Genomic DNA, 13,367 nt, shown 5'->3' with positions numbered 1-13,367 from the left:
AGCATACTGTTTCAGTACAAATGGACTCACATATTGATGCTAAAGACTCATTTTCTTTTGAGAAGAGACGCACAGTGATATACGAGTGATGGGAAATGAAAGAAAAAATATGATGTCTCAATGTTTCTTACAGAGCAACATCTCAGCCACATATAACTCTCGAAATTAAATCTACCATGTTAATTCTAATGCATTATTTCTTAATGAAACAACTGCAGATCACTTGTGTCTTTTCTTTTATTGGTGCAGGTTGTACCTTGGTATTTTATTAATGAATGAGTCCCTCCTTGGTAATCAACATCGTCAGTAATGGTCCACCATGAATTACCACACCATGGAATGGTGCTTCACCATGGACCATTACTGATTTCATGTCCATATTTCGTTTGATCTGACCCATCAAAGAAGATTGTGTGAGAAGTCACAGAATAATCACAAAAAGAGTCATCACGGCAAAGTGGCAAAATACAAGACAAACATATCAGATAGATAATAACTGTAGTGTCTGGATATGTCTTTGCAATATTTTTCAGAAATATGATTCACCTTTTTAATTTCACTCTCTCTTTCAAATAAACATTATCAATAGCCATACATTTCTTCATTAATGTGGTCACTCATCAACTATTCTATTAAAGATTTAATGGGCTTGTGCTTGAGTGTAGACATCTGGAAGACTTGTCTCACCAGTGCTAGACGTCGTAGGAGGAGTACAGCCAGGGTGGGGAGGCGTGGGTCCTGCTGGTGATAAATATAACTGGCAATCACTGCAATGAGGTGGGGCTGATGAGGCAGGCCTGTAGAGTGGGCAGTCAAGGCCATCTCCAGAGGGCACTGGTCAACGGCTGGTCCAGTGGTACTGACCGCAGCAGTGGAGGTGGACACAGCCCCCGTCTGATGGGGCTTGAGTAGGAGAAGGCGGTTGAGGACTGAGAGGGAGAGCTTGACTAGCTGGCACTGACTGTTGGGGGCGCTGTCCAAGAAGCTGTCAAATGATCATCAATCCCAACATCATTCTAATTTCATCTGACAAGATTATCATTGGTGTTGAAATTTAATATCTTAACTTAACACCAAATATCAGTTGAGGCACAAAATAAAGAACACGCATTCTTTTTGTAATGACAATAACAAGACCCGAGCCATTGTCAACATTCCTTGGACCTTAAAAATGTTTTGAGGAAAAAACGGGAAATGTAAGAGGCATCATAATTTGATCAAGAGGAGGTTGGGAGATGGAGAAGTTGGCAGATGCTAAATCCTGGTCACATTATACAATGAATCTCAACATTTTTAACTCATGTATCTAATACAAGTAAGCATCTCTACATGACTATTTTGCAAATGTATGAATTGTCACAATGAAAGCCACATACAAACAATGACTCTAATTTAAGAATTTTGCCTTTCGAAATATACGCCAGTTGTCCTATTTCATTTCTAAACATCTATCCAAGAAATGGCCAGAATAGACAATTTTGTGAAGATTTCTTTTCAGTGTATTAAGATGCAGTACGAGAGGTACAGTTGAGATATCAAACTTTCACTTTTTAACAAGCCTATGTTTCAGCCAAATCACGATATTTATTGCTATTGTGAAAATCAGGGTGATGTGGCGCAATATGCAACTCTCATACACATGTGCAATTGATAGATTAGTAGATACCTTCAACTTCTGTCATTTGATGTGAAAATATCAGTCTTAGGTTTTCTTCTGACAAAATGGAATGGAAAATCAATCTGACAAGAAAAAATGAAACAATCATTGAGGGCTTGCTGCAATAGGCCTTTAAGTGGAAAAAAAACCCAAAAAAAACCAAAATGGCACAGGAATGTTGAAATTACCTCACAAACTGGACTTTGCAAGAAAGAAAACAGAACAATTTAGCACCAAAATTAATTCAATATTGTTAAACCAGGAGCAGAAATCCTGCAATACATCAACAATCAAGCACTGATTATCATGTGTGTATGCAGCCTACCTCCCACTCTCCAGCAGGCTCTGTTCAATGGTGTCCACTCCAGTGGCTGATATGGTCAACAGAGTCTGACCAGCGGACGTGTAGAGGAGACCATGAATACAGGCTGACCGGACAGAGATTCTGGGCACAGACATCGATGCATAGAGAAATGTAATCAAATAGCCACAACACAGATGAAGAGAGAGAGAGAGTGGGAGGGAGAAAGAGGATATGATAAGACAAACTTACTGCAACTTGATGAACAAGACAAATATTCACACATGAATTACACCAAATGAAAAAGAACATGACAAAAATTTTCCAAACAACCTTTGAACAGCTAATTAAGATATTCTTCCTACTAATTTTCTGAAACTTTTCAAGAAAGGGATTTATAAAAGAAACATTGATTATAGCTTTAACATATAAGTGTATAATTGTACAAATATTAACGCTCACAAAGAGCTCTTTGGATCAATCACACATTAGCTGTTGTGAGTGAGTATTTTGCATGCCACACCTAAGTTGTATTTCATACCCTTGTTTCTGCTCCAGTTCAGAACGAGCTATCCTAGATGCTGGCTGTCTTGGAACAACGTGAAGAACCACATGGAACACTTCCATCACACCAAGTCCTAGAAAGACAAAATCAATTTATTCATTTTGTGTACAAGACGAATGAATATGATGACTACACTGTATATATACATTACATACATATATATATATAATGTCAGAAAGGAACTAATATACATGATGCAAATATGAAAACTAAGTGAAAAGATCAATGGTTATCCCAAAATGAAAGATCACACATCAATGCCTGACTACCACCTGCTCTTCAATATCAGGACAACATATTAACATCCTATGCATAAGACACAATTGATAATCAGAGCCACAGACAGCAGGAAATCATAACTACATTGTACACTGTACATGAAGTGGGAAATTCTTGCATTTAGAATGAGGTGTGCTACAGCACTAGGCGTTTTCACATCAGCCCGATGTTTCGAAATAGCGCGCTATTTTCTGACTTAGGAAATTTTCCCGATAGCGAAATAGAGTGCTATTTGATAATGTGAACACAAATTAGCGCGCTATCTGTATCACTCTGATCGAGAAAATTTCTCGAGTCCAACTCAGGAAATTTCTAGGATAGTAGCGCGCTATTTGATAATGTGAAAATGACTCGAGAAATTAGCGCGATGCATCCCATCATGCCTAGCGTGTGTGACCTGATCAATCGAGGCAAACTGCACACAAATCATGAGGAATTTTTGAGAGGGCACACACATTACTGATGCTGTTTGCACATACTCAGCTGTCGAATTAGCTCGACAAAAATTCGGGCTGATTCTCTTCGGGCTGATGTGAATAAGAAATGAAATAGCGCGCTAAGTCGCAATCGCGAAAAATTTCTCGAGCTTGGATTTTTATCGGGCTGATGTGAAAACGCCTACTGTGTGATCATGTCAAGCTGTCCTGAAAGAGATCCTAGTCAAGGCATACTTTCAAACCAGCATGTCTGTTCAAGAGAGAAGATTGACCAAAAGCTCTCCCTCTCACCTATCTTCTCTCTTTCCCTCAAGTCACCGTATCGCCACTTCTGATATGATGTGAAGATATCACGCTGGAGGAAGATTACACAGGCGAGGAGGTCCTGAGATGAAGCTACACCAATCTCAGTGGACGACAAACCCTTGGGGAGATGAAGAAACAGAAAACTACCTTCAAGGATGCTTGCAATACACCGCTTAACTTTTTTTTTTTTTAAAAGACAAACCACTATTTTGGTGAAGTACTGAGTATATATTCATTACATAAAGTTTCACCTTGAGCTCAATCATATGACAACAGAAAACACCTTTGAAAGTATGTTGTGTAAATCATCTGCGGGCTGGCCGAATGTATTCTGTATTGAATTTGTCCATTATGTAAATATAATTTTATGCTGTTTGAGAGTGCCACTTAAAATACTGAGAAAAGATTACTGACTTTGGATAGCGTCAGAATTACCAGCTAACAGTAAACTCTTATTATTGATAAACAGTCCCAACATGTTACTCCAAGTTGCAAACTTAGAGCATATATATTTTCCAACGAAGGAACTATTACACAAAAAAGGCTTGTACAGGACATTTAAGTCAGTGACAATCCGTAAAGTTTGTTTGCTGGAACCTTTAATTAAAGATTTACCTCCTTCCAAGATTCTACTACCAACAACCGAAGCAGTCTTACCTGGATGAGGGTGTGAAGAAGTCTCAGGAATTCCAGGGTAACGGGGTAGGCACCAAAATGTCTCTCCCACTCCAGAACCACCTTGCCATAGCTTCCTGCAAACACACCCACCCCTCTGGACCAGACAAGTAGCACAAATACTGGCTTAAATGATGGAAGCATACATTGTCCACATTGTATGAACATGTTTGCATTAAAACTTGAAGTTATTGACCATCCTCTGGTATAATAAAAGCTAACTTTTCAATTTAAGGTGTCCTGAAACACAGTGATTTATGTTGGCCTCTCAATGTGCACTTGCTTCACTCATATATCTCTTAGTCTGCAAATCCATAAACTTAACTGCATATGACACATAAGAATTCTGATTGTTGCTTCACTATCATTGCTTTCAGTTAAATATCAGCATCTATGTACACTACAGAACTTCATAAAAATCCAGAGCAAATTTTGTGGACCAGACAGAATATCTTCTGCTAAAAACAATACACCGTGATCACCATGAGAATAATACATGTGAAAGATTACAATGCACTGTGTCTACTGCAGCAAAAATAAAGATAAAAACAAAAATATGGTGATGATTTGAATTTACCGTGCAGCTTGGTCTAGCTGTGTGTACAGGGTCCCAGTATATGGTAAGAAACCAGTCTGTTGTAGAGACAGCCACATCTGGAAAGAGATAGAGAAAAATTACAAGTGAATATGGTTTCCTAGGAACACATGCTGTATTAAATACATTCATATGGGGATATGTGCATGCATTGTATGTAAAATCTGTCAGAAAATGTGAAGTACTGTTTTTTATGTCTGAAAACAAATGATGAACATGCAAATAAGTTGAGCAAAGGAGTAAGAACAGGGATGATGTGGGTGCTGGAAATGAAGTTGGGGAACTTTATATACTCATGTGAGTGCCATTGCATGTTGGTTTTATCATTGTAATTCAGCAGTTATGTACTCCCCTTCAACTATCCCTTGGACTACAAAATATTTGAATAATCTAACTCTTACACATATTCAATGTAAGCTTTTCTGGCATACCAGGTCATTTTGAGACTATGGGCGCGTTCGAGCGCTCTCCTAAAGTGAACTGTACCGTACCGTACCGCGCTAGAGGAGCGTTCGAATGCTCCTAAAGTGTACCGTACCGTACTGTACCGAGCCAAAAGTGGATCACTTCCCGATGTGCTCCAAAAGCGTACCAAAGCGTACCAAAAGTTTGTTGTAAAGCATGCGCGTATCAAGCGCATACGTCACAATGCAAAAACATCATTCTCTTTGTTCGGGACAGCTGTAAGTAGTTCAAGCGAGAGGTGAATGACATTCTTGCAGTAAACAAGCGTGACCTTTTCTAAAAATAACTCGTGAGGTACGCTTTCTCCACAGAGCGCTCGAACGCACAAAAATTGGCATGGTACGGTACGGTACGCTTTAGTTCAGTTCGCTTTGGTTCGCTTTAGAGCGCTCGAACGCACCCTATGTTCAACAAAGACTCAGATTTGTCTGAGATGATGTTAGTCTCACAGACACAGCTTTGGTGACTATATCTCAAGACAGAATTGGTGTAATAGCATATTGAACACTTGTGGAGTGGCACAATCGCAAAAGTTGAAAGTTGAAAGTTAGTGTCAGTGTACAAGCAGTATGCTGAAAATTTCTATAATGGCAGCCAGTGTTGGTATGAGCTCAACACATGTAGAATGGCATTTAGTGCTGGCGGACCAGTAGTGTATTGACAGCTTCTATAATGGCAGTCAGTGGTTAGTGTTGGTGTACCAGTAGTGTACATGTCACTCTTAATATCATCCATCATGTCAATGCCTGGGAGAAGCCCATATGTCTTGAGAGAACATATCTTCCTCAAGATGTTCAACAATATCATAATGTGTGCTGATGCAGTATCTTACAATGTGCTCAGTTTACAATCTACACGTGTAATACATTTCAAGCATGTGCAGGAACTGTAAGAGTATACAGTCCAATGAGAAGGCAATAAACACACTGCAGTAATAGTGTATTTAGTGTTAGGCAACTATCCAGAGAAGCAGCTAGCATGACATTAGATGTACCAAGGAGAGGGTACCCTTACCTTTTCAGGTTCATACTTTGCCATTGTGGCAAGGCACTTGACACAGGATGCTATGAGAAGCAATGGGGGCTTTTTCACCTGCACCAAACTGAGTTTAGAATAAAAAACAACAACAACAACAACAACAATAAAGTTTTAGGTCACGTCATAGAATGAGATGACACAGCATAAAAAGTAATTCAATACATACAAGCAATATGAATTTCACTTGAGTGTCTACTTTAATGAGACTGCACACTACTTTCTACAGGGGAAAGGCTTATGGATGAGAATGCACTGTCATCAATATTGTAAAGTTTCTGAAAGTTTCAGCACACTGTACTTAAAGGTAGAAGGTTTAGTTTGCAAAGCACCTTGCACACACTACTACTACTACTACTACTACTACCACTTCTACTACTACTACTACAACTACAACTACAACTACAACTACAACTACAACTACAACTACAACTACAACTACTACTACTACTACTACTACTACTGCTACTACTACTACTACTACTACTACTACTAATAATAATAATAATAATCAATAATTAGTGATCTGGTGAACACACCATCGCATAACCATTTGCATGAATCATTAGCTGCAGTAATCCAGTATTTGCCCCTTGTTCTGAAACTGGAAAACATTTGCAGTATTCAAAACTTGAAAATTTGAAGAATATTTTCATTTTTCAAAATAGGGTACTAGAGAGAGTTTAACTTCTGCTAATTCATAACCAAATACTGTAACCCTTACGTGTCTAGGCACTAAGTACAGAACTTGCAACACTCTTTCACTAGCATTCAGTCATCCAACCAAACTTGACCTATTTGTCGACTAGCAAGTTCACTCATGTGTAGCAATGTGCCTCTGTCCAACAGAAAACCATGGTGACACAATAAGCATTTCAAGGGATAAGGTAATATCTATTCCTTGATAATTAGTTTCCAGATGTCTGTTTAAATGATGATGATGATGAAGGGCACAAAAAAACAAACTAGAAATGTCGCTATGGCAACTGGTATGCCTCCGCCATAATGCATGGTCCTCCTAGGGAAATAGTGAAATTTTGAGGAGTTGACCTTGACCTTTGACCCACGACCCCTAAACTTCCTCAATAATCCCTGCCAGTCAATGTACCAAGTTCCATGATGATACCTTGAACCATTTGCAAGATATGGAGAAAAAGAGTTAAATTATAATGTTTTCACCTGATCTTTGACCTTTTGACCTTTGACTTCATGACCTGAAACTCTCTGGAGAATCTTTATTTGGTAGTACATGTATACACTAAGTTTCAGGAAAATGCCTTCAGGAATTGCATAGATATGGGGAAAAATAGTGAAATATTGAGCATTTGACCTTGACCTTTTGACCTTTGACCTCTTGCCGATTTCATTCAAAAACATGTTTAATTGGCCCATCAAATGTCATCCTTGGACCAAGTTTGGTGAAATTTGCTTTATCCAGTCTTGAATTATTGCATAAACAGATGAATTTCAGGATTTGACCTTGACTTTTGACCTTTGACCTCAGGCCGATTTCACTAAAACACTAATCAAATAATTGCCCCATCACATGTCATCCTTGGACAAAGTTTGGCGAAATTTGCTACATCCAGTCAAGTTATCGCGCAAATGGATACAATTTCATGATTTGACCTTGATTTTTTACCTTTGACCTCAGACAATTTCACCCAAAATCTAATCAAGTATTTGCCCCATCATACTTTACATCTGGACCATGTTTGGTAAAATTCCACTCAATATTACTCAAGTTATCGGGTAAACAAATGCCGACGGACGGACGGACAACCCGAAAACATAATGCCTCTGGCACCCTTCGGGCGGAGGCATAAAAATCATTGAATCTAGGATTGCCTGTGAAAAGGTTCACTACCTGTACAAGGCTGTCAAATACAGTTAAACACGCCTAAGTCGACGTCGCATATGTCGAATAATCGCGCAAGTCGAAGATTTTAAAAAGTCCCGATTTTTCCCCATTGACTTACGTGTATTAATTCACTCACAAGTCGAATTTTTTAAGTCGAATACGCGCCTAAGTCGATGAAATTCCAAGAACACTTTCACGGAAAAACCATTGAATTCACTGTGCGTAAGTCGAATAAGATTTTATTGTGTAATAAATCACTGTCAAAATCCCGAGACGCCAGTTTTTGTTTACATACAGTATATACAAAAAGAAACTTTGCGTTAATAAACATTAAGCGGTTTCACCTGAATCGTTATTAACGCAAACTAACGATCGGGAAAATTAACGTTTGTAGTAACGATGAGTAACGATCGAAGCGCAAATTAACGATATTTCGTTGACATTAACGATAGGTAACGCAAGAACTCACGCGAGATTTTGGTTTCCGTTACCCAGACCTGGTGAAAGGACGACGTAGCCCCTGCCGAGTGTAGCAATCTATGCCTTATATACTTAGCGGAGTCTTTTCGCGAATCGAATCACGATTTCGCGAATGGTTAATATGCGACCGGGGTCACCAAAAACGTACGCCGGGCCACCAAAAAAAAAAGAAAGCCGGATGTTTGCCTTCAGTTTTGGAAATGAACAGCGGTAACAATCGGCTCCATAAGATGCTAGAATAAATGTCAGATGTTTGCTCTTAATTTTGGAAATGAATAACGGTAATATTCAATGTGGATAAAGTGTCTTGCTGAAGGGCAAATATCGGGCACACCGCTCCAGCTCTCGGCTCCAGAGTAGACAACATACATGTACATTATACATGTCATGTGTACGCGTGGTGTAACTGTAAGTCGATTTTTTCGACTTACGCACAAGTCGAAACTCGCCTAAGTCGATGTGTTTTGCTCAGTCCCGAGAAGGTCGACTTATGCGAGTTTAACTGTACTGCCCTATTTTTCTGTTTTAATTCTTTTTTCCTAGTGCATGATCAGCATGGCATTCATGGTTCTAGAAAGACAAACAGTATTGCTAGCTGCAAGTCAATTACAGCTTTGAATTGAACATAAATGAGAAATTGCTGGATGAATAGCATATAACATAACTTCAGTCTTTTTACTGACTGTTATTCTACACTGAAATGAAATTAATGGTACACATATCAAATTACTCTGTAATGAAATGAAAGACTCATGACATATTTGGCACAATGTACAAAATAATGCATTAAATAAATTGTCCTTAACATTTTCTTTCAAACCACCACATTCTCGACTTACGTTCCTAAGAGTGGCAAGATACAGTCAGTGAGTGACTGAAGCTCTGTGGCAATGGACCAATCAGATTGCAGCATAGTTTCCATAAGGTCAACAACATCTTGCGTCTGCTGAACCAGGGTGTCTGCATGACAAGAAGAGGATTAGCTTTATTGCTTGAATTACTGAATCTGAAACATTCCATACAAACTTTCACAATGAGGTTGTCTAGGCGAGTTGCCCCTAATGTAAACATTAACAAGCAAAAGGACACATCAATGATCAAAAATCTTCATTAGAGAGTTTGTCACATCACCTACAGCACAATGACAAAGTTTATCATTAGTGTCATAGGAAAAACAGCATGCAGGTCGTATGTTATTTCAGCAAAGCAATGCTGCCTTAATCATGAAGAACATTTGGTTAATAAATACCTTAAAGGCATAGTTTACAATTTGCAAATGAAACAAAAACCCAGCATTTGTGCTTTAACATAGTTCTGAAATGTGAGTTAGAGACAGAAACAACCACGTAAAAATTTGAATCAATAAAATCTATATTAATTGTTGTTAAATATACAAAATGTAAACAATAGCTATAATAAAAGTGCTTCCAGACTAAACTGTCTACAGTTACTGTTTATTGAAAAAAAAAGACAGATATCTCTTTATATTTTAGGCTTCATCGCCAAAATTTTATATGATAGGATGTTTTGTGGTACAACAGACCTACACATATGCATTAACTTTCATATCTTGAAAATTTTGTAAATCACTGTTCCCAAATGTAAACAGGACCTTTAAGTAAGGAATAACTGAAGCATAATGTTTCAATAGTTTCTCATTTTCCGTAATATTAATGTGGACAAACAGATCTCATTCTATTAACACTAATAAACCTTAGTTACAGTTCAATGTTTATCTCTGTGGTATCATTTCCACATGTAAATATGATCTATTATCTTCTAACATTATGCCAAGGATACCATCACTTTTCAGCAGGAACACTCAAAGTTTATATGAATTGCCATAAAACAATATCACATGATTCTCATTCACCAGACTATGAAGTAATATCGTGAACCAATGAACTGAATGTAGCGGAAGGGTATGAGTGTGATGTGGTTGAATGTATACCAGTACAACGAATTAATGCTATATGTCTATTCATCACTTCCGTTATAACCAGATTATATTTCTGGCTATAGCTGAAAAAAACACATACATCTCCCACAGTTCAGTGACCTCTGACCTTAGACCTTCAGGATATTGCTCCTATAGCACACATGGACTGCATAACAACAAACTGTACTAAATGTCTCAGATGTATGGACAGATAAGACAAACAGACAGACAGACAACTTTGAACTACTGTAAGCTTGTCACCCTTTTGGAGCACAGGCATAATGAACCATTAAGAGCAGGAGTAAATCTGACAAATGATGAATAGCACTTCCTTCATCCATTTCAAGATTGTGAGAACTGAAAAGATCACAACCACTTTTCAATAAAGACACCAAAGGCAAATGGTAGATGCCACTTTAAGAGATATGAACATAGTTAGCATGACAATGATAAGAAGGGGCTGCCTAAAGTACCAGATGGTGATGTGGTAGGGGCTGCACTGATCAGCCAATCAAGTACACACTGGAAGAGCTGGCAACCATTGTATTCCACATCCCACGTGATGAGGGGAGGACCTATAGGAAGAAGACCATAAAGTAAGATTAGTACATGCTTCCATTGGTTGACTTCACAAAGACCCTACCTTATACTTCAATGGAACACTATACAGTTATGCACCTTATAAAAGGAAATTTCATATACACTTGATAAATTGTTACTAGCAGTTATCTCTTTCTAACATGATCTTTCATTTCAATCCATACCTCAACTCACCTAACAAGCTGCATCACAGCATTACTGATGCATGCAAAAATTTGCCCTTAGTGAATGGTCTACCCACCTTGTAATTATTTGGTCTAACATTGGTTTGTAATATTCCTAATCACTCTTCATTTACTCAGCAACTGAGAAGAAATCATATAAAGTTATTAATGCATGAGTGGGCAACTGTGAAATTCAGAGCTCAATCATGACTTTAAATCTTGATATTTGAAGATTGCTCCTCAGCAGTTTTTTTATTAATATGTACAAGTACATATGAAGTCTGCTATAATCTCAAACTCTTGATAAAGAAGATAAGATGTTGCTAAGACAATTCAATTTCAAACTGTTAACTTGACCTTAAGTTCTGATCTTTCATATAAGTAAGGGGTGTGAGGGTACTTGCAGGAAAAGTCTGAAAAAATAAACTTTTGAGCAAAATGTGAAAGTGCATTAAACTGTTAACATTTTTATGCATTTCATCTGACAATAAAAGTTTGAAAAGTGGGTTTTGGGCAGAAAACACAATTCTAAAATCAAATAAACTTTGAACTCTCAAATTCCTGCATAAGTTGATTTTCTGGCCATGTACTTATGCATTGAAGCTATGGGATATTAAACATATTATCAGATACAAGTTCCTTAAACTTTTGTGATATGGCACAAAAAGAGGCAGAGAAAACTAATCTAATGAGGAAAGGTTTGTTCAGTTGGCTTACCATCAGGTCTCTGTTCAAGCCTGCCTAATGTATCTACTGGTATCACAAACCCTGGAGAATGCTTGTCTGTAACAAGACAAGACAAAACAAAACAATTCAAACGAATAAAACCTCGATGTAGCTTGCCACAAAAAAGTTGAGATTCAAGTAGCTTTCAAAACATATCCCACTCAGTCGTCCTCCACATACATCCATTATATGAGATTCAACAAGAAAAAAAACTCTGAAAACCCTGAAAAAAAGTAATCATATAAAAGCTGTAAAATAAGACTTAATGACTGCTTAAAATGTGGAAAAAAAAACCAATTCAAACTAAGGAGACAGTGGTTGCACTTAGAAAGTAATCAAATCATGAATAATGATAATAAAAGACTGTCACAGTCTTTTGACTGTGACTGTAATACATATAAAATTCAAGATTTGTTGTATTTCTTATGGAAGATTTGACATCTGCTGTTCCAGGAGAATAAAGGAACAGAAAATGAACACCAAGGATGAAACAACCACAGGCCTTTGTCCAGTGTAAGTCTTCTTTTGGTTTTCAGGAAGTTTTCAGGAGGTAATGATATCTACTATACCTTGAACAGTGTCAGAAATAAAGATATCTTATTTCATATCATTTTTAAATAAAATGCAATGCTACAAATAGTAAGTTACAAAAGAGAAGTTTTTTTTTAATAATAAATAACGTGAGTTAAAGAAGTTAAACAATTATTTTGAGATGCCCAGTGAAAGTCCTATTTACATACAAACTGACAGAGACTATTGTCTTGTTTTGTCCAATCTTACTGACATTCTACCTCATTTCTTGTCTTGTTTCACCTTTTTTTATGCAGTTTTTTTTTTCTAGCTGCAACCTTTCTTAAACCAAAATTCTCACCTGCTTTGCAGACCACCTTGTCACTGACAAGTTTCCAAACATTCTCCTCCCCTGTAATCTCAATGTCTGAACTCCGGTTGTTGTCCAGAGGCTCGGTGAATGTTGGCAGATGTGCCAGCAAATTGTAGATCTGAAACATAGGATAGAATGTGTGATGACTGATGAGTTAGATAATCTTAGACTGGCCTCTCCTGCTGAGACTACTGCACAAAATATCCCATCATACTGGCCAACGGGTTGTTGTAGTTCAACGTTAGCATACCACGAGACAAGTTGTGGGAAAATCCCTGTAATTCTGTAATCTTCCCTTTTATTTTGCACAGCCATTAACAGCATACATATCATAAAATCATGAAGGTACGACATAGATAGAAAAAGGTTTCAATCAACTTTGCAGTACAAATATAATAT

At 37.6% G+C, this 13,367-nt stretch overlaps 1 protein-coding gene across 1 annotated transcript in view; it reads right to left on the bottom strand.

Annotated features, from left to right (window-relative positions):
* LOC139718397 (nucleoporin NUP188-like) overlaps positions 1-13,367 on the bottom strand; it is a 67,400-nt gene that overhangs the window by 18,295 nt on the left and 35,738 nt on the right. The window contains exons 18-28 of the mRNA XM_071629869.1: positions 12,957-13,086; positions 12,077-12,142; positions 11,069-11,170; positions 9,496-9,616; positions 6,295-6,382; positions 4,798-4,874; positions 4,203-4,317; positions 3,531-3,663; positions 2,500-2,596; positions 1,983-2,102; positions 688-985 (exon numbers count right to left, since the gene is read on the bottom strand). Of these exons, the coding sequence (XP_071485970.1) occupies positions 688-985; positions 1,983-2,102; positions 2,500-2,596; positions 3,531-3,663; positions 4,203-4,317; positions 4,798-4,874; positions 6,295-6,382; positions 9,496-9,616; positions 11,069-11,170; positions 12,077-12,142; positions 12,957-13,086 (1,347 nt within the window). The remainder of the gene's footprint in view (positions 1-687; positions 986-1,982; positions 2,103-2,499; positions 2,597-3,530; positions 3,664-4,202; positions 4,318-4,797; positions 4,875-6,294; positions 6,383-9,495; positions 9,617-11,068; positions 11,171-12,076; positions 12,143-12,956; positions 13,087-13,367) is intronic.

This window comes from Diadema antillarum, unplaced genomic scaffold (genome assembly GCF_040938485.1).
Source record: "Diadema antillarum isolate AM-2024a unplaced genomic scaffold, OU_Dant_1.0 scf00000094, whole genome shotgun sequence".
NCBI classification, from domain to species: domain Eukaryota; kingdom Metazoa; phylum Echinodermata; class Echinoidea; order Diadematoida; family Diadematidae; genus Diadema; species Diadema antillarum.
Note: the sequence above shows the minus strand (reverse complement) of the source record. Positions and strands in the feature narration are given on the sequence as shown.